Below are 22,699 nucleotides of genomic sequence, written 5' to 3'. Positions count from 1 at the left end.
GAAATGATTATTAAATATTACTGTTACTACAGTCCCTTACCTAGAAAAGAAGGAATCAAAGGGAAAGATTTTTTCCTTCAATAACAGATTTAAAGAATTCACTGTTCAGTAATTTGGTGTTAGTTTTCAGTTTTCAAACTTTGAAGGACAAAAGTAGCACTGATCTTCACAATGGGACTGAAGTGTGGAAAGGGTCTGAAGTGTGGAAACTGCAGGATTTAGGTCCTAGAAATATCACAGCGATGGATATTTTCAGGAAGAAGAGTTTCTCTGGAACATACTGAAGGAAGAGAGTCATATGCAGTGAAGGAAGCTGTTGCTTCTTTCTTTACCAAAGCTACTCTATTAAATGAAAAGCATTATCTATTATGTCAAGATAAACAGAGATGTCCACCAGTGTTTACGAGCTGAGGATGACGAAAGAGTAACAGTGAATGAATTCACACAAAACTACTGTTCATGTTATATAGAATGGCATTCACATACAAGAAGACAGATTAAATTTCTGATGGCTGTTTATACCAGAATACGAGCAAGGTTGTAACAAGTGCTTTGGCTGACATTTCTGTTTAACTTGAGCTTAAGGCAGGACAAGCAATGTTGTTGAAAGGTCACACTTTAGGTAATATTTAACACCAGAAGATCCTTTAAATCTCCCCCCCCCCCTCGAGATTCCGGAAGTATTTTGGTTGTCAGAGTGTTTCACTTGGTGGCCTATGTGATTTGATGTGAAGATACATTAACAACTGATGTTACAGTGAGCTTTGTTAATAATATGCTGTAAGTAATGTCTGTTGATGATATTGTGGCGCATGTTAATAATAATACACAGCATACCAGTGTAGAATAGAACATGTTTTACCTGTTAAACATAAAATGTGGTTTAATAAAGCAGAATTACAAGGAACTAATTCTTCAAATTTTTGAAAATATACAGCATTTTATGTCAGTGTCTATTATTTCTAGTGTTTTAAAAAATGCAGCACAATAATCATGCACCCATAATCCTAAACAGTATCATCATTGCGAAATTTTAAAATTTGCCATTTGAGTGATTGTTCCATGAAATTTTGGGTGAACTGCCAGATATCAATAACTTGCTGCCAGTATTTCAGCACAGAGTCTTCTGGTCATCTTCAGGTGTTTACTGGTGAAAGTACAGTGAACTCCCCTATTTAAGAACACACCATTGCATGTGTGGTATATCCAGTTGTCACTGCGAATACGTATGCACATCTGCTGTGAGCTTATGTGCTGCCCCAAGCATCCTCACTGACATTAGTTCAACAGCCTTCGTATGGTAAAATTGTAGAACAATGTTCACTGTAAAGAGTATGAATCCTTTTTATGACAGGATTCTATGCAGTTTCTAATTTGAAACTGTGGTTCAAATTGACAGGGCCTCAGACATTTGTATTTATACTGATTAATTAATAATGGAGTACCAAAAGTTTGAAGTATGAGCTATAATTTTTATTTCACTGTATTTCATCAAAAGACATGTAGAAATAATGTTCAGTGACAGCAGATTTGCTGACATGCCATTGGCTACCAAACTGCCACTCCCACTAAAATAGTGGACAAAATCAAAGTAATGACCCCGTAAAAAAAAAAAAAAAAAAAAAAAAAAAAAAAAAAAAAAAAAACACACACACACACACACACACACACACACACACACACACACCACAAGGCTCTATCATCCCCTAGGAAGAATGCAGTATAAATGCAGGTATTTTCTTTGTGAATGATTTTGTGTTCAGATTGTTTCTTCAATAAGAGAGCCTACCAAGAAGTGTTGCTTGTGGTGTATCCCATATTTTGGAAAAGTGCACCAAGTTGGCAAATGAGAGGGTAGTCCATAATTTACCAATAGCTTGCCTCCCATTTAGGCAATGACATTCAAAGCTGTGTATTAATGTTTGGGTGTTAATGGTTACACTGTAATGCTTCCCATTTAGAGTAATGATGCAACAACAATCACTTCCCATGATGTAAATAAAATCCAGTTACATGCATTTAATAACAAATGTTTAACCCTAGAGATGGAACTATTCCAGATTCGTAGTTTAAATTAAAAACTAATACTTGTGACATTCTGTGTGACCTGTATCAAACAAGGTACAAAAGATCTCGTTTTAGAAAACTAGATTGCAGATGAATTATAGTTCACTGAAATCAAAACAATTATTAGGAGAGTGACCAAAGATAGTTTGATATATCTGAGAAGAAAATTCTATCTCCAGAACAAGTGCAGAATCTCAAGATTTTTGCAATGCATGTATAATTCCAACACATTGAAGTTGAAGTTGTACTTACATTTTGCAGGATTTTTTCATCAAAGAAGGCTTCACTGCAGTTTTTCTACTTGTCAGCAATATAAACAGCTGCAATAAAACTTTTTAGGTATGTGCGTGCATTGTCATAATGTTATTTGGACCAACATTTTGGCCATTGTTTCAAGTGGAATTGGTTTACTGCTGAACCAGTGATACATTAAGATATTACATCCTGGTAAATTTCATCCTGCACCTAGTATTGCTTATCAAGAATGTTGCTGAACACGATTTTTTACTGAATGGCAGGAGTGGGGATTGATGGGGGTTGATGTCATTTATCGACAGCAGTTTTTACCGAAATATGTATCAGCTTGGTCTAAACAACAATACACTGATATGATAATATATGTAGCAAAACATTATTGAAGATGAAAATGACTGCAAAAGCTTCCACTTGCTTAAAAATAGCTGATGATGTAAATGAAATTCCGCTGGAGTCTTCAGATAAAAAAAGAATAATAGGCTTGACAAACTTTCTCAGATTTGAGTGTGCAGCAGAGCTTCCATTTACTGTTGATGATCACAAAAGTAGTGTGTTTGTGTAAAAAATCAGAACAGCAATGCGAAAAATAGCAGACATCTGTTACTGACATAAGCTTGTTACAAACTGTTGAACACATTGCGACCAAATGCCATGAGTTACTGTCACAAGAAGCCATTCATTTGTCAAAAATCAGCATTAATTTTTTGCAAGAATAATCTTCTTTTCATCAATGACATCATCTATGGGGTTTAAAAAGTAGGGGACAAGTATTAGGTAAGTGAATGTTTGGTACGGGCTATGGGGCCAACCCAGATAGCTCCAATGAAAGAGCATTGCCTTTTAAAGCAACAAAACTGATCTAGATAATCCATAACCAAGCAAGTACAGTGTTTGCTTCATGTGTGTCAAGTCATGCTCAAGATCTGGTGAAGATTATACAGTAAACTAGTCAGTACAAGTAGTCTTGAATATACTGGGCAACAGTATTCTGCAGTACAGAAAATGGGAGTAATGGAAGTTTTCTAAGCAGAGATGTTGCCATTCACAAAGGGGTTGCTGCAAACTTCATAGGCTTTTCAGGTGTTAATTGGATCTAAGAGAACAAGAACTGTGTTATTAGGATGCTGTGCAGACAACCAATCACATTAAAAAGGACCACCCTAAAAGATGACTCCTTTGTAAATTGTAAGCACTCAATGCAGCTGTTGGCATGGCAGTTAATGTATTAAAATATCTTCCTTTAACAATAAAGCATGCTGGCTGTGCATAACATATGTCTGTATACAATTCTGTAATTTAGTACTATTATTATTTGACATTTGCACCTGTGTATAAACCTTAAAACTACAATTGTGATTAACTGAATTAAAAGTGCATTCTGTGCTGGAGAGAAGCAACCTTATTACCACAGTGAAAGGAATATCTGGGTCTATCATGGAGGTGGGATGTTATTAGACTCTCTAGAGGACGTCATTATGACAGTTATGAGCAGGATGGGAAAGACACCGATATCAGTGCATTTGACTGTGGCCAGATCATGGGTGCCTGACACATGAATCTCTCCATGCTGGCACTGGACCTTTCACTTGCCATTGTCTCAGATATGTATGAAAACCTTAATTTGGCAAAATACCACAACTGTCATGAGCAACAACGTGTTGATGACTGGGATTAGTACTGACTATTGTGGATTTTAACAGCAGACAGATAAGCTACACTGCAGCAAGTCACTTTCCAATTCAGCTCTAAATCATAACAAGTGTTAAGGAGCCATACTATCCAAAACCATGTCCTCACTATGCTGTACAGAAGCCACTGCCTCATACATGAATCTCTGTTCATCACAGATCAAAAGGCACAGAGACTATCATTGGCATTGACACACTACCACTGGGTACTCCACTACCAGAAAAAGGTTGGCTGAACTGATGACTCACGATACATGCACATACGTGCCGAAAGCAGGGTATGAATGTATCACAAAAAGCACACTATAACATTTGAGTATTTTAGTTGCAGTAAGATTCACAGCCAAGATGAATTTCTTGAATGATGTCAGTTTGGCACATTGGCTGTTACTGTCAGGATTAAACCATCATTTTATTTTATTATTTTGTTCACTATTATATAGTATCAGCCTTGGTGACATTTCAAGCATCTGCAGTACATACTGCTTTCACTTTTTGTCCTTGATGTCAGTCTTATAACTGGTTTGATGTGGCTTGCCAAGAATTCATCTCCTGTGCCAAACTCCTCACCTCAGTGGCACTTGCATCCTACATCTGTAATTATCTGGTGGATGTGTTCCAATATCTGTCTTCCTCAGCAGTTTTTACCCTTTATACATTCCTCTTGTACCATGAAACTTACTCAGATTAAGGTTGATGTTTCATCCTGGCAAACATATCTTGACAAGGAATGCCCTATTTGCCTGTATTAACCTGCTTTTTATGTCCTCCTCCTTTTGTATATCATATGTTTTTTTTGCTTTCAAGATGACAGAATTCCTTTGCTTTGTCTACTTTGTAATCACCAATTCTGATGTCTGCATTTATCACTAATCTCATTTCTGCTACTAGTTACCTTTATCTTTCTTAAGTTTACTCTCAATCCATATTCTGTAGTCATTAGTCTTCATTCCAGTCAACATGTTCTGTAATTATTCATCACTTTCACTCAGGATAGTAGTGCCATGAGCAAATTTTATCATCAATATCTTTTCACGCTGAATTTCAATCGCACTCTTGAACCTTTCTTGTGTTTCAGTCATTGCTTCTTCAATGCACAGAATGATTCCTGATTTTTCCTGACACTTTTGGATTTCCTTCTTTCAACAATTAATTTCACAGTTACTTCGTCATACCTATGACTGTCTGTTCAAATTTTTTAATTACCCTTTTTAGCGAAGTCAGTCCCCACCCCCCGGCTGAACTGTGCACTGTGCTATTCAATATCACAATTAGGCAATGTAGCATCACATCATTCCGCAGTGTAGTAGAGCCCACTTCTCTGCACACTGTTTCTTCCGTACAAGTCTCTCAAACTTTGGCCTACTCTTCATCATTACTAAACCGTGATCTGAGTCTATATCTTCTTCCGGTTATGCTTTACAAATCCAATACCTGATTTCTGAATCTCTTCCTGATCACAATGTAATAGAGCTCTAATCTTTCTGTATTTCCAGACCTTTTCCAAGTATAAATCCTCTCTTGTGATTCTGGAACAGTGTATTTGTATTAATAGCTCAAATTTATTCCGGAACTCAAGTCCTACTCTCTCATTCCTACTACCATTCCCACTTTCTGCCATAACTCTTTGTTCTATTCCTTTCCCTACAATGATGTTCCCATCACTCACAATTATTAGAGTATCATCTCCTTTTACTCCTTTTACATACTATCATATACTTTCTCTATTTCTTTATATTCTGCTTGTGAGATCAGCATGTATAAATATGAACTACTTTTGTTGATATTAGTCTGCTGTCGATTCTAATGAGAACAACCTTATCACTGAAGTGTTTGCGATGACTCAGTTTCTGCCAAACTTTTTTCATTACACATGCTACTCCTTTTATACCATTTTATGCTGCTGTTATTACCCAATATTCACCTGACCAGAAATCCTTATCTTTTTTTCCATTTTACTTCACCGTCCCCCACTAGATCTAGACCTAGCCTTTGAATTTCCATTTTCAGATCTTCTAACTTCCCTATCATGTTCAATTTCCTGACATTCCATATTTTGACTTATAGTAGATTACCCTCTCATTGGTTATTCAGTCTTTTTCCCATGATTACCTAATCCTTGGCAGTCCTTCCTGGAGAGCCAAATGGTGGAGTAATACGAAACATTTTGCCAATGGAGAGCAGCATGATACTTTTTCAATTACAGGCCACGTATCCTGCACATATGCAAAGGATTATGAAGCAACATTACCTGGGTTGTGAGTAACTGAATCTCCTTTCCCTTCTTCCCTTTCTTTCCCCTCTCTCCTCCCCGATGAAGGAACATTTGTTCCGAAAGCTAGGAACGTAAATTTTCGGTTCTGTTTTATGTGTATCTATCGGCTGTACTGAGCTGAGGTAAGTACTGGCCAGCCCCTCTATCTCTTTGTTAGTATTTGACTCCTTATACTGACAGTCTTCAGCTGACATTGCTGGTTACTTGTATTCAAAATTTAAGCAGTGGCTGGCTTCCAACCCAGCACCCTGTATGTTTTGATTAAAAATCAAAGACACTACTACTAGACCGTGGGTCCATACTGAAATACATATTGCACACACTTGATGAAATACATATTGCACACGCTTGATAACAGCTACAAAGCTGAAATTACATGGTACTGAACAAAATAAAATAAAAGGGTAGTTTAATCCGAACAATAACACTCAGTTCAGTAATTTTATATCATTCAAGGATGTGAATATATCAGAAGCACATGAGGTGAGTTTATCAACAGGATCTCATTTGGGCAGGTGGTGGCAGTCTTCTCACATGGAATTTGCTCACATGGGATGATGTGAAGCTTGATACAATTGATATCATCTCTCAGTAGTGAATGGTACAGGTGTCTACTGCACAATAATGTGCATCAGTTTGTTCATCTACAGTACCCATCTCTACCATCACCAAGACAATGAAGTGCCTCATAATTTCCAAATTGAATCATAACGGTTTGATGAACACTCATTATACGAACCCAAACCCCAACCCCAATCCTCTCATTCCTAAGGTCACCTGATTTCAACTTATTTAATAATATGGCACGTAATCAAATAATGAGATAAGTGTAACTTGGAATGAGCTTTTGAGATTCTTGTGGGGTTCACACTACAATATGTTGTCACCATTAGGGTGAAAGGAGGTGCTACACACCACTAGAGAGGAGTCTCTAATTTAATAAGTCATGAGTGTACTGCAATATGGACCCAATGTCTAGTAGCAGTATCTTTTCTCATAATCAAAACATCCTGGGTTTTAACCCAGCCACTACTTAAATTTGCAATAATAGTAATAATAATAATAATAATAATAATAATAATAATAATAATAATATGCAGTTGGTAAGTGGGTAAGTGAGTAGGGTGGGAGGTGGGGTGGGGTGGGGTGGGGGGGCTGGGGGGAGTTTGGTTGGAGACTGCTTAATTCTGCATGTTTCTTTTTTTGAGAGGCTTCATCTGCCTCTACATAAGCTGAGCATTTAAAATCTTTATTTTCAGAGATTGAATATTAGTATTCACCATTGCATGAAACATCAAGTTATTTACAATAAAAATTAATACTCACGTGATCATTGTAGCTGCCAACCACACAATGTTACTGTGTGGACTTTTCACCCACAAAGAATACTCTCTGTGTACAAAGCAAACAGATATCGTAACTGGAAAAGAATTTTGTGAATTTCATCAATTATTAGAGAATTTGAAAAAAAGTGAGACATAAAACTACAATTGTATACAAATGTAATCTGTGCTTTTAAAATTATGATCAGTCTCCTATACATCAATAATAAAGCAAATATGTTTAACAAACCATATAACACTTACAGATCTGAAAAACTTAGACAAGTCAGTGAGTCTTCTACAAAGAATGCTTGAATAATTTTGCAATACAACCCATTTACTTTACTCTTTCAAAATATGTAAGCTCTCAGATTTCCTCATTGTCATTGATTAATGATATCATCTGTATGTTCAACTGAGTTGTTGCTTCCATTAAAGTGGAATAATATGAACATGGAACACCTGAGGACATCCATCGCTACAGAAACTCTTGGTGGTGGTAGGATTTTGGGCACTTGTCCTTGTGGTCTTACATGCCGATACTAAAATGCACTAAAGTAATGTGCGCATACTTGAAAGCCGTGGGCATTAGCAATGTGTTGTCATGCACGAGAGTGCGCCACGAAGGAGCAATACTGTGAACTTCAGATGGAGTCCCCCATGGGCGAGTGCACATTTAACCCATGCTGCACCACACTTGTGCTCAGTTATCATGTTATTACTGCTTGCATACATTTGCCTTACCTTCTTCTGTTCAGTGTGTGTTATGGTGATTGGTGTACATGCTACAGTCTAATGAAGTTGTACTAACATTCTTGGTGGTGTTGTGTGTCCAAGTTACAATGCAAGTGACGATGAGTGTGGGATTGTTCTCCACATGGTTTTCAGTCCCTGGTTGGTCCTCTGTGCATCTACGATGTCTGACAGTGCAACTGATGAGCTCTGATGTCAGCTGGTTGATGAGCTAGGGATACTTACTGCGGCACTGCAGCATCTCAGTCAACAGCAGGAGGTTTTCGCCACAGCGCAACACAATCAAACCCAAGTACGGCAAACACCTGCCCCTGTTCTGACCAGTTCGGGTCCATCTCAATCTACGTTGCCTGCCGTGTCACCCCTTGCACCTCCTGTTTTGCTTGTCACTGCTCAGGTCGTTCATCCCCCACTGTTTCTGGCTTATAATGAGTCTGTCAAAGAATGGGAAGCCTATAAAAACAGTTGTGGCAGAATTTCCATGTGTTTGGATTGACGGATACTACCTTATGCCGTGTTTTCTTTTTGTCTTGGTTATCACCTTGCATGTATCAACTCCTTTGCCAAATGGCCCCCATGCAGGATACATCTTCATTCTCTTTTGATAACGTGTGCGACCTTCTTTCGAAATACTATTGTATACAGACACATGTCATAGTCACTCGTGTCAAGTTCTATTGGTGTTGCAAGAAACCAGAACATTCCTATAAGACTTCGGCAGCTGAGCTTCACAGTTAAGCTATCGTTATCACTTTTGTCATTGATGTACATAGAGAGTCATATGCTGACCAAATGGTTCCGGATGCAATCATTCGGTTGGTTCACGACTGTGATGTTTGTGAGTGGGTCCTTCAATGTAAATACCCCTCCCTCTCCAACGTTCTCACTACTGCACAATCTCTTCAGGTTTCGAGGGCTGTGGGCACTCAAATTGGATCTCAGTGTGAGGTTGCAGAGGTTCAAACCACTTCACTTCACTCCCCCCCCCTTCCCTCCCCCTGCCCCCCCCCCCCCCAGTTTGTCGGAAGGTTCACAGGGGGACGATATGGTGGCAGCGATCCGCACACGGGCAAAACATCATGGCAGCCGGCCCAACTCACTGTCTCACTGTGACAATCACAGCTACAGCAGCAGCTTAGCGAGCCCAGCAATGAGCAACAATGTAAGCACTCCATGCTTCCCTCGTCATCACGTTGTCATTCATGATAGGCTGGACAGTCCTAAGTGACGGGCCATTTGCTGCCAGTGCAACAAAATGGGTAACTTGGCTCCTCCTGGTAATGCAAAATTTCAACAGCCTATCGCAGATGCTGACATGGATATCAGTTGTGTATCGCAATCATTGTTGCACCAAACAGGCTTTTTACTGACGTCAAGGTTTATCAGACGGTTTGGCACATGCAAGTCCATAATGGTGTTGCCATGTCATTACTCAACTTGCATACGTACATGGACTTCAGCTCTCCCCTTTAGCACCAGTATCACGTACATTAGTCATCTACAATAAACCTGCTGGTGAACAGTGCATGCACCAAAAATTTGATTGGTTTGGATGCCTTTAACCTTTTCAGGTTTACTGTTCCCAATTAAGTTAATCTTGTCTCTGATCAAGGGCCTTATACACAATTTGACTCTTTATGCTCTGAATTTTCCACCCTGTTTCATGTGGGTTTGGGTTGTGCCAACAATTTAAAAGCCCACATCACTATGAACCCTTTGGCCAGACTCTGTTTCTCATGGGCTTGCCCAGTGTTGATTACGCTCCATGATCAAGTCAAGGTGGAGCTCAACTGCCTCATGGCCTGCGGGGTCATCCATATGATCACATCCAGTGAATGGGCTATTCCTTAGTTATAGTCAAGAAGCCGTTGGGATGGTTACGCCTTTGCAGCGATTTCAAAGTTTCTGTCCATGCACAGTCTATCACTGACACATATCCCTTCCCGCGCCCTGACAAACGTTTTGCTAAGCTTACTGGTAGTCATTATTTTTCCAAGATTGAACCCTCTGATGAATATTTGCAGCTTTGTGTTGATGCTGACTCTCAATGGCTCTTGGTCTTTAACACACATTTTGGCTTGTACCAACACTTGTGGTTACCATTTGGCGTGACCAGCACCCTGGCAAATTTTCAATGGTTTCTCGAACACCTCATGAAGTCTGTGCCTGGCTGTGCAAACTATCTTGATGATATTGTGGTCTCTGGCTCCTCCACTGCTGAACATCTCAACAACTTACATACACTTTTTTCATGTTACAGGCTGCCGGGTTAAAATGCAATTTGGAAAAGTGCCGCTTCTATCACCCATCTATTGTTTCTCTTGGGTTTTTCAGAATGTCACTGCATTGTGGCTCCTATGCGCCCTATGTTCGTCAAGGAACTCCAGGTTTTTTTTAAAGGTAAGATAGCTTATTATCATCAGTTTTTTCTGTGGGTGGTGTTAGTTGCACAACCGTTACATGCCTTGTTGCATAAGGGTACATCTTTCCACTGGTTGCAGGCATATGAAACTGCGTTTTCCAAACTGAAGTCTATGTTAGAATCTGCACCTTGCCTCATAAGCTACCAACCGGGTCAACATTTAGTGTTAGCAACAGAAGTGCCCCATCATGGGCTGAGGGCTCTGTTAACTCGTAAATATTCTGATGGCTCCGAGCGGACTATTGTACATGTGTCGAAGATACTTAATTCAACTCAGACTAGATATTCAAAAATGTAGAAAGAAACCTTAAAGAATTTCATGTTTTGCTGTATGGTGTAAAATTCCATCTCATCATGGATCACAAGTCGTTAGTTTCACTGTTTAACCCCTCCGCTTCATTGCCAGACAAAGCAGCACATCGCCTTCAATGTTGTGCGCTGTTCCTCTCTTGGTACAACTACAAGATTCACTTGTGCCCCATGGCTAAACATGCAAATGCTGATGTGCTCTCCTGTCTTCTGGCCGTCGGACCCAGTTTTTGATCGAGAGGAATTTCCACGTTGATGAACGTGCTCAAAAAACTGTCAATGGTTTTAAAATCACTAGTGCTTGGGTCACGGAGACTAGTGCCACTGATCAGATTTTACAGAAAGTGATACATTATGTACAACATGGCTGATATGAGGTGCCTCCATCACGGGCATCCAACCCCTCTGTGACTACTGTGTGTTTCAGCACCATTTCTCTGTCACTGATGGTGTTCTGCTTCTTGATATGGACTATTCAGCTCCTCACATAGAGGTTCCCTTGGCTCTCCATTCAGAGATCTTGCAATTGCTGCTAACTAATCACTGGGGGTGTCACACATGAAGGCATTAGCCCACTGTCATGTTTTTGAGACTGGTTTGGACTGCAACATCACTCATTTCATTATGGCATGTTCTCAATGCACATCACAGCAAGCTGCTTCGCGAGTAGTGTTGCCTCCGCGGCTGCAACCTTCGCATGACTGGGGCTATCTCCATATTGATGTCACAAGCCAGTTTCTTAATGCATACTGGCTAATAGTAATTGATGCATTCTCTCAGTTTCTATATGTTGTTCGTTGCCCGTCAACTTTGACCTCTGCCACCATGGTCCCCATCGAAAAAATTTTCCATCAAAGGACGGGTGAAACTGGTCTCTGATAATGACCCTCAGTTTGTGTCACAGGCACTTGCATCCCACTGCAACGCCCACAGGATTCACCACATATTCACCCCGCCCTTCCACCTGCAGTCCGATGGTGAGGCTTAAAGGTTAGTAAGAACATTCAAAATGCAAATGAAAAAGTATGTGACTCAGTCCCTGTCCAATGTCGCCTTGGATCAGTTTCTGTCTTTCTAGCAGTTCACACCGTTCGGCAACAACAGCCCTGCCAAACTGCTACGTGGGCATCAACCTCAGGCACTCTTGCATCTCCTGTGGCCCGGCCAGAGACGCCAACCCATGCAACTGTCATGCTGTTTCTGGCCATCTTGGCAAACCAATTTTCGCCCAAAACGAACTCCTGCTGTCATATCCCGATGCTGTGACCATCTCTCTGACATCCATACAGAGAAGTGCTTCTGTGCACGTCATTATGACCAGTTGTTCCTGCGCATGGATAACTGGACAACCCGGCCAGTACACAGATAATACCACACCAGTCAGCATTGCTTGTCGGATCACCTGATGTGTCTGGGTCCCTGCCACGACATACTAGGGGGCTCCATCACTGGTGGATGAACCTGGTACAGCTTCTCCAATACCGCCCAAAACGAATTCCTGGTGTCATATCCCGATGCTGTGACCATCTCTCTGTAACATCCATATGGAGAAGTGCCTCTGTGCACATCATTATGACCAGTTGTTCCTGCGCATGGATAACTGGACAACCCGGCCAGTACACAGATAATACCACACCAGTCGGCATTGCTTGACGGATCACCTGATGTGTCAGGGTCCCTGCCACGACATACTAGGGGGCTCCATCACTGGTGGATGAACCTGGTACAACTTCTCCAATACTGCTAGCTGTAGCAATGCAGCCGCCATCCACACCAGAGCCATCTCCTCCACTTCAGCTGCCTACTGTGGGGCGACCACCACCACCAGGCCCTCGAGTTAGAACTCGCGCCAATTTCATCTGTTCTACCATATGAGTTGATGTGAGAAGGCAGACTGCGATGCTGCCCATGGCCCAAGTACTTCCAACCATGCACTCCTGTGTCTGCGCGTCATCTCAGTCAGAGCCTCACGGAGGGAGACACCATGGCCATCTCTTGAATCCAAGCTGTTCCCCAAGGAAAGAGGAATGAAGAAATGTGCGCATACTTGAAAGCCGTGCACATTAGCAGTGTGTTGCCATCCACAAGAGTGCACCATGAAAGAGCAACACTGTTAACTTGTTACAGAGCCTGCTACGGGCAAATGCCTATTTAAACCCTGCCACACTGCATGCACACTCAGTTATTGTGTTATTACTGCTTGCATACATTTGCCTTAACTCACTGTCTTCACCTATGTTATGGTAATTGGCAAACATACCACAGTCTAATAAAGTTGTACTAACATTATTGGTTGTGTTGTGTGTCCAAGTTACAACATACACGAAGGTAACAGTGGTTAAAATGCTAAAAATCTCCACTAAAGGAAAACATATATCTAAAATCCATTCAGCAGAGTCTTAACTTTGGAAAACATAGAAAAATCATATGGACAAATGTTACAGCTATAGGGAGAGTGCTCACTTACTACGGATCACATTGCAGCTAAACTGTAGTAACAACTTTTGATCAGTTTGAAACTTTGTCACAGTGAAAAAATAAACTTTCAGGGCTTCAATATACATGGATTGTTTTTCAGTACTTCCTTACACAGAAATAGTAATTGTTTTAAGTGCCACTTCCCAATATATTTTTAAAGATTCAAGCACTATATGTTTCAACATTGTTTCATAGGTAAGAAAACAATTATGATAATTTTTGAGGTGTGACAATTGCACTTTCATTTATTTCCTGACTTAGTTGGAACTTTGTAGCAATAAAGCCATTTTTTTATCATCCGTAATAGTGCTATGCTATGGGGATTTGTACCAGCATGGTGAAGTACTTCCATAAATCATGAGAAATTAAGTGCAATCAGCTCTTAGGTCGAGAGAGAGGTACCTAACAGAAACAAGGCTATGTAGGTGTAAGATGACTCAAATTCTTCTGTCTGGTGGTATGGTACACACCGATATAGTCCACGTAGAATGGGTGGCCAGTAGATGCACAGACGGCAGGGCACATGTGGGGAGAGCATTAGTGGTGGAGGTTATGGACAGGTGTTGTAGGGGAAATGCCAAGTGTTGGAGGGGAAGTGCCATTCTAAACTGAAGCTTACACTCTCATTTTTTGTAAATATTAAGGGGGGGGGGGCTGACTTCCACACCCACACTTGCATGGTGACCGTACAAAAAGATGTACTATCACCTCTGCTTTTGTTAGCAACTAATAAGAAATGTAGCGATTTATTTTTGCCTGGCTTGTTAACCATTTGTAACTTTCAGACAAGTGTCATGAGTGGCAAATTTTGAGAAAAACCTACTCATTTCTCTGGTTGCCATGTTAAAATTTGCTTTTTTTTTTTTTTTTTTTTTTTTGCCAAAACACAGCAGCATTTACACATTCTCACATCACTAACCTGTTGCACAGATACAATTGCGAGACAATTGTGAAACAGTGGTTTATTGAGTTTACTATGTGAGGAACTGAGGTAGTCAACAGTTTGTGAAAAAGCACATCCTCGGTACAAAAAAATGTGTAACTTCTTCACTTATGTTCTTCCAAAAGCCTTAGCATTTCTTGTTTCACCAGCTATTGATGGCCCTTAAAAATTACATTCTTTCATCGAAAAATTCTGTAGTTACAGGAACCACGTGACAGATAATGAAGTTTTCCATAATAATCATATGGTAAAACAATCTCCTCTTTGGGAGCTATCATTTGCCAAAATCTCATTTTGATATCTGAAATCATTCATGAAATATGAGGAATGTTGCAGATATTTCACACTAGCTTTATCACTGGTGTGGTGCAACTGCAAATGTGTGTGCTACATCAGATCAGTTTTCTTGAGATTGGTGGCAGATAGATAAGTCTGCCCAAGTCCAAAGAAAAATTCAATACGTTAGCTAAATTTCACCTGCGACAACATATTATGCATTATACACCAAACTCAAAATCGTAGAGACTACTATTTTTCATTGCACACTTTTCTGAATTTCATGCTATGTCTTACTTCCACATAAATACCACAATAACTATGACCATTAATGAAATTATGGGAATATCAACACGAACCTGACATATAAAGCTATAAGTGAAGCAAAACTGAAATTTTTTTACCGAATAATTTCTGTGGACATGGATAAATTGAAAGAACCAGAGGTTGTAGAGAATTTCAGAGAGAACGTTAGGGAATGATTGACAAGAATGGAGGAAAGAAATACAGTAGAAGAAGAATGGGTAGCTTTGAGAGATGAAGTAGTGAAGACAGCGTAGGATCAAGTAAGTAAAAAGACAAGGACTAGCAGAAATACTTGGCTAACAGAAGAGATATTGAATTTAACTGATGAAAGGAGAAAATATAAAAATGCAGTAAATGAAGCAGACAAAAATGAATACAAATGTCTCAAAAATGGCATCGACAGGAAGTGCAAAATGGCTAAGCAGGAATGGCTAGCAGACAAATGTAAGGATGTAGACACATATATCACTAAGGGTAAGATAGATACAGCCTACAGAAAAATTAGAGAGACCTTTGGGGAAAAGAGAACTACCTGTATGAATATCAGGAGCTGATGTGGAAAACCTGTTCTGAGCAAAGATAGAAAGCAGAAAGGTGGAAAGTGTATATAGAGGGTCTATACAAAGGGGATGCACTTGAGGGCAATATTATTGAAATGGAAGAGGATGAGGATGAAGATGAAATGGGAAATATGATATTGGGTGAAGAATTTGACAGAACACTGAAAGATCTAAATCGAAACCAGGCCCCGTGAGTAGACAACATTCCATTAGAACTACTGATAGTCTTGGGAGAGGCAGCACTGACAAAACTACCATCTGGTGAGCAAGTTGTATGAGACAGGCGAAATACCCTCAAACTTCAAGAAGAATATAATAATTCCAATCCCAAAGAAAGCAAGTGCTGACAGGTGCGAAAATTACTGAACTATCAGTTTAATAAGTCACGGCTGCAAAATACGAACACAAATTCTATACAGACGAATGGAAAAACTGGCAGAACCCAACCTTGGAAAAGATCAGTTTGGATCCTGTCGAAATGTTGGAACACATGAGGCAATACTGAACCTGCGACTTATCTTAGATGATAGGTTAAGGACAGGCAAACCTCCATTTCTAGCATTTGTAGACTTAGAGAAAGCTTTTGACAATGTTAACTGGAATACTCTCTTTCAAATTCTGAAGGTGGCAGGGGTCAAACACAGGGAGCGAAAGACTATTTACAATTTATAAAGAAACCAGTTGGCAAGTTGAGGAGCATGAAAGGGAAGCAGTGGTTGAGAAGGGAGTGAGATAGGGTTGTAGCCTATACCCAATGTTATTCAATAAGTATATACTGAGCAAGCAGTGAAGGAAACAAAAGAAAAATTCGGAGTAGGAATTAAAATCCAGGGAGAAGAAATAAAAACTTTGAGGTTTTCCGATGACATTGTAATTAGACAGCGAAGGACCTGGAAGAGCAGTTGAACAGAATGTACAGTGTCTTGAAAGGCGGATATAAGATGAACAACAAAAGCAAAACAAGAATAATGCAATGTAGTCGCATTAAATCAGGTGAAGCTGAGGGAATTAGATTGGGAAATGAGGCACTTAAAGTAGTAGAAGGGTTTCGCTATTTGGGAAGCAAACTAACTGATGATGGTCTAAGTAGAGAGGATATAAAATGTAGACTGGCAATGGCAAGGAAAGTGTTTCTGAAGAAAAGAAATTTGTTAACATCGAGTATAGATTTAAGTGTCAGGAAGTCGTTTCTGAAAGTATTTGTTTGGAGTTTAGCCATGTATGGAAGTGAAACATGGACGATAAATAGTTTAGACAAGAAGAGAATAGAAGCTTTCGAAATGTGGTGCTACAGAAGAATGCTGAAGATTAGATGGGTAGATCATGTAACTAATGAGGAGGTACTGAATAGAACTGGGGAAAAAAGAAATCTGTGGCACAACTTGACTAGAAGAAGGGTTTGGTTGGTAGGATACATTCTGTGGCATCGAGCGATCACCAATTTAGAATTGGAGGGAAGTGTGGAGGGTAAAAATCGTAGAGGGAGACCAAGGGATGAATACACTAAGCAGACTAAGCAGATTCAGAAGGATGTGGGTTGCAGTAGTTACTCAGAGATGAAGAACCTTGCACAGAATAGGGTAGCATGGAGAGCTGCATCAAACCAGTCTTTGGACTGAAGACCATAATAACAACAAGTTCTGTAAAATCATTTGAGAAAGATTGCAGGGCGCGTGCCCCAATTCTATCATAGCTGATCGGCCAAAAGGTGGAAAAAATTTGCCACCATCCCCTTACGAACAAACAAATGAACTCACCCAGCGCTTTGGAAGAAAACTGGTCACTGCGCATCAGCCACCATATCCTGTGCAGGCTATTTTCTGTCACTACGTTCAGTGGAATTGTGGTTTATTCTTTTCATGACATAATTTGCAATCTATTTGGTTTGTGTACAAGAGACATGTGGAAAATTTAGAATACTGTTACAATGATTTTTACAATAATAAATAATAATGCTATAACAATATTTCTTGGGATATGTGACACATTGTATACAGCTCAAATCCAGTTTGTCCTGCATTAATTCATCCACTGAGTAATAACATTTCAATGTCACTGTCTCATGTAGCTTTCCTTCAAGTTGACCTAAATTCACCTGCGTTAAGTTGTTCCCCTTTAATTTATTATTAATTTTCATTCCCGTGTATTGAGGTCCCTGAGCATACAGTTTGAGGCACGTGGGTGGGAAACATAAAATTTTCTTGGTTCTAGTATCTCGTGAATGAACAAATAATTTCTGTAGGTGCACAAAAAGGTAACAGGGATGGCAAGGTTGATATTTTAAGTTTTATAAATAATGTATGACATAGTTCTTTATGATTTACAGTGCACATAAGCACTATGTTTGTTGAGTTGCCCATTAAACAATGCCATACCTAACAACTGATGCAAAGTAGCTTGTATATGCTACTTTTCATGTGTTCGTGTCAGTTTCACTTGATAATATTTGCACACTGCAAATGCAAAGCTGCTCAGTTTGTTTGCTAGGTACTTAACATTTGCTCGCCAGCTCAAATTTTTATCCAGATTTCAAACCAAGAATTTGACTGAGTCATCTTTTTCTATATTTTGGTTATTGTGAACAATCTAAATCTGCTCATATTTCGACTGTTTGGTTTTGAATTGCATCATGTGAGCCTTAGCTATGTTTAGAGTAAACCCATTTAGCTGAAACCAAGTTTCTACAGCAATGAGGGTATCGAACACAGATTTGGGAAATTTTTCTGAATTAAAAAGTATCATCTGCGAACAGAACCTATGAAGAGCTAATACTTAATGGAGCTGATATTTAATGGTAAGTCATTAACATAGAGGCATTTTTTCACAACACTATGTTCAACCACTGAGGAAGGCCTATTTGGTACAGAGCATGCTTGTAGGTGGAGATGTCTCTCTGAATCACTCTTTACAACATGACAATGAATAATATAGTGTTACGAATGTTCTTTTCCAAACACTGATCTAACACAGCCTGTGAGGATAATAATTGCACTCCAAAACTATCCAACACTCTTTTCTTTTTTCTACTGCATGTCTGTCTATATTAACTGGCAAACTGAAAATACAGTCAAACCCCCATATAACGATTACCAATACAATGATAAACCAAGGTACAGCAACAATTTTATATGGCCCCAGCTGATTTCCCATAAGTACTATGTTAATTACTCCTCATTACAATGATGAAGTAAATTTAGCAACACCCTGTTATAACAAAGACCAAATTTTGAGGACTTTACTATTTCCTACTTCTAAGCAGCTCACTATAGTGGTAGGTATTGTTTATTCAGTTGCTATACTTTCAGCACTTTATTTCCAGAAGCTTCACTATGTACTACATAACTGTATTTATTCTAAAAGAAGAGAATAGCATACAGCTGCGGGCTAGCTGTGCTGAGCGGCAAACGTCAAAGAGCTCCTTTGTTTGAACGAGTGTTTAATTTGTTCATAGTTGAGCTTCACTAGCAGACAGAAGTCTTTTGTTGGGCTCATACAAAGCTCATCTTTGTGATTTTTGCAATCTGTGAGTATTTTTAGTTGATGTAAATGCTTTGGACTTCGCTAAGTTTTGGACAATGGCTGGAACTCGGAAACAAATAAGATTGGAGACAAAAACAGAGGTTTTCAAAGACATTGATAATGGAATGAAACAAGTAGATGTGGCATGGAAGTATGGACTTGCACAATCAACAGCAACATTTCTTAAAAAACTAAAGGAAATTGAAGAAAGTTTTGTAGGTGACAAATTTAACACTTCAAGAAAAAGAATGAAGATGGTTGCTGTTGATGATGTGGACAGTGCTACACTGGGGTGGTTTAATGAGATGTGTCCGCAGGATGTACCAATTAACGGTCTGTTGATATGTCAAAAAGCCCTAGATTTCGCTAAGTTGCTTGGCAATTCTAATTTTAAGGCAAGTAACGGATGGTTGCAAAGATTTAAGGACAAGCATGGGATCATTTTTAAAGTGATTTCAGGAGAAGAAAAATCAGCACCTTTAAGCGATGCAGAATTTTGGAAGAAAAACACCATGTGTAAAATGTTAGAAAAAAATACAGTCCTGAAAACTTGTACAACGCAGATGAGATAGGATTGTTTTGCTGTCTGCTGAGGCCAAGAATCCAGAGACAATGGCCGTGTGTGTGTGTTTGAGAAAGCTTACTTGTTTGACATTCTTTTGTTGTGCACATCTGCGATTCAACATCTCTGCTATATTGGTGAGTAGCAATCTATCCTTTTCATAATGTCATTATTCTATCCTGGATAGTCCATTGTTTAATTGGTAAACTGTTACAACAAATCTGATATGCCAAATGTGAGCTACTCAATACAATATGTGTATGTACGAGGTCTGTTCAAAAAATTCCAGAACATTTGTAATTTTGCACCAATGATGTGCTGGAGCGAAATGCGGTTGGTATTGCTGCACATGCCTGTGTTTAACGTGTAACTGATGGAAGTTTAAATGCTGTATGTCTGTTAGTTATTGTTCAGTGCTGTACTGAGCAGAATGTTGTGTTGCGCGGTTTGCAAATTTTGAGATGCCAGAGTTTACACAGACACACCAAACAATGCAGGAAGCCTACGGTGATGAGTGCTGAATCCGTACTTTGTGTTATGAATGGTTCATATGGTTTAGAAAGGCCATACAGAAGTTAAAGATGACCCTCATTCAGGACGCTCTTCGACATCTAATGACACGCTTGTGTTAGGAACATCAGCGAAATTGTGCATGCCAATAGAAGACTGACTGTCCGAGAGATCACAGAAGAATGCAACATTTCTGTTGGATCATGGTATGAAATCCTGACACAGCATCTTGGAATGCACTGTGTTGCTGCTAAATTCTTTCCATGGCTTAAACAAGACCAGAAAGACCTTCGCTTCACAATCTGTGAAGAGCTTTTACATTGCACAAATGAGAATGAGATGTTCCTTAAGAGAATCATAGCTGGTGATGAGAAGTGTGTCTATGGTTGTGATGTTGAGACCAAAGTTCAATCTTCACAATGGGTCAGCAAATGTTCTCCAAAAGTATGAAAGCCACACTTATAGTTTTCTTTGACTTTGAAGGTTAGTTCATCATGACATTGTGCCACAGGGACAAAATGTTAGTCAATGGTACTATTGGGACATGTCACCTGCGAGAAAATGTGAGAAGGAAATGGCCTCAAATGTGGCAAGACAATCCATGGCTCTCGCATCACGATAACACACCTGCACATTCTTTTTTGTTGGTACATGACTTCCACAGAAAACGAAATCAGTGAACTGCCTCATCCTCCTTACTCTCCAAACCTGAGCCCTGCAGAATTTTTTTTATTTCCAAAGTTGAAACCCTGGTTGAAAGGATGAAGATTTGCAATGATAGACGAGGTAAAAGAAAATTACCAGATGGTCCTTCACACGATCCAGCAAGACGCATATCAAGACTGCGTCTGAAGTGTAAATGGCATTGGGAGTGCTGTATGAATTGTGGAGGAGAGTATTTCAATAGTGAAAGGTAAGTGTAGAAAAATTTTGTGGATGAAGCTCGGTGATTTTTTGAATAGACCTCATGTAGATTTATAGTTTGTGAACTGCTCACCTGGAGCCTCACGCTATAAATTTTTCTATTTTGTTTTGTACCAAAGACCAATGCCCTGTTTTCACATGGTCTCGATGTTTTATACATGCAAGAACTCCTGAATGTAGACTTTTAGTTCCTAAACATTGTTTATCTATTCTACATACAAGTACTGGATATTCTAGTGCCAGATGCAACAGTAGAATATCTATGATAGATACAAAATATTCTAATTTCTGATAATGTGTGGGTCAAGGTGCTGATATTGCTTTCTCTACTGCATTTCTGTTTATTATGAGTTGGCTTCTTTGTTTTAAACATAAAATAAAATTAGAAGGATTATGAATGCAAAGAGGACCAAAGCATGCAGTGAAAAAAGGATAAAATGAAACCATGCAACAACCTGTGCACAATGAAATACATAAACTGAGGAGAGCTTTAGGCAGCAAATCTGCAGATTAGGCAAAGACATGATGATCACTGGATGATGTCTGTGTTTACAAATAAAGTGTAAATTACAGTTAACTGATTAAGTCTGAACATCCAGATGATTTTTGGAATGCAAGTATTTGAGTTATCCTTCAATCAACTTGCACATATGTTGGAGGAGCTAACAGTGCACTAAAGTAGATGCGATGCAGTTGGTAAGACAGGGTCATATATAACAACACGATCTCACAATCACAAGCATTGAGAAGGAGGACATGTACCTCCAAGTTAACATTTCATTGATTATAATGTCATTACAGACAAAGCATACAGTCAGACTGGACAAGGATGGAAGAGAGACTGAAATCAGTCAAAAGTTTTGTGAAATCTAAAAGAAGAAATTAAATAGATTAGAGAAACATTTGACACACTTCATTGCACGATTTTGAGCAACCATCAAAGGTGCATCAAATGTTTCTCTAAACTATTTCTTCTTTTAGATTTCACAAAACATTTGACAATTACTTTTTCAATTCTTTTTTTTAAAAGGCATGATCTTACAGACACCTCATTTGGTTTTCTAGTGCCTTATGTTCTTGAAATGTCCTGAATTTAGTACCTGATTCAAACAACATTATTCTGACAGTTAAATATCACACCAATGTACCTTTATGGGCAAAATAGCAACATCTCGAAAAGCTAAACTTTTTGACACCTTGTGTGCCTTCCTAGCACCTGTTCTTGAAATGTCCTAGATTTAGTACTTTATTTAAAGGAAGCATTTTTAACAGTTAAATATCACACTAACAATATGGAATGGGGGGTAAGAAATGAAAGAGGAAGTCGCCTGGTAGAATTCTGCACAGAGCATAATTAATCATAGCTAATACTTGGTCCAAGAATCACTAAAGAAGGTAGTATACATGGAAGAGGCTTGGAGATAATTGAAGGTTTCAGATAGAATATATAATGGTAAGACAGATATTTAGGAACCAGGTTTTAAATTGTAAGACATTTCCAGGGGCAGATGCGGACTCCGACCACAATCT

At 39.2% G+C, this 22,699-nt stretch overlaps 1 protein-coding gene across 17 annotated transcripts in view; it reads right to left on the bottom strand.

Annotated features, from left to right (window-relative positions):
• LOC126236282 (transmembrane protein 94) overlaps nt 1–22,699 on the bottom strand; it is a 538,855-nt gene that overhangs the window by 9,605 nt on the left and 506,551 nt on the right. For 13 of the 17 annotated variants that reach the window (XM_049945449.1, XM_049945454.1, XM_049945460.1 and 10 more), the window contains one exon: nt 7,612–7,705. In XM_049945449.1, the coding sequence (XP_049801406.1) occupies nt 7,612–7,705 (94 nt within the window). The remainder of the gene's footprint in view (nt 1–7,611; nt 7,706–22,699) is intronic. The other 4 variants (XM_049945456.1, XM_049945464.1, XM_049945455.1 and 1 more) reach the window with 1 other exon arrangement.

This window comes from Schistocerca nitens, chromosome 2 (genome assembly GCF_023898315.1).
Source record: "Schistocerca nitens isolate TAMUIC-IGC-003100 chromosome 2, iqSchNite1.1, whole genome shotgun sequence".
Taxonomy (NCBI): Eukaryota; Metazoa; Arthropoda; class Insecta; order Orthoptera; family Acrididae; genus Schistocerca; species Schistocerca nitens.
Note: the sequence above shows the minus strand (reverse complement) of the source record. Positions and strands in the feature narration are given on the sequence as shown.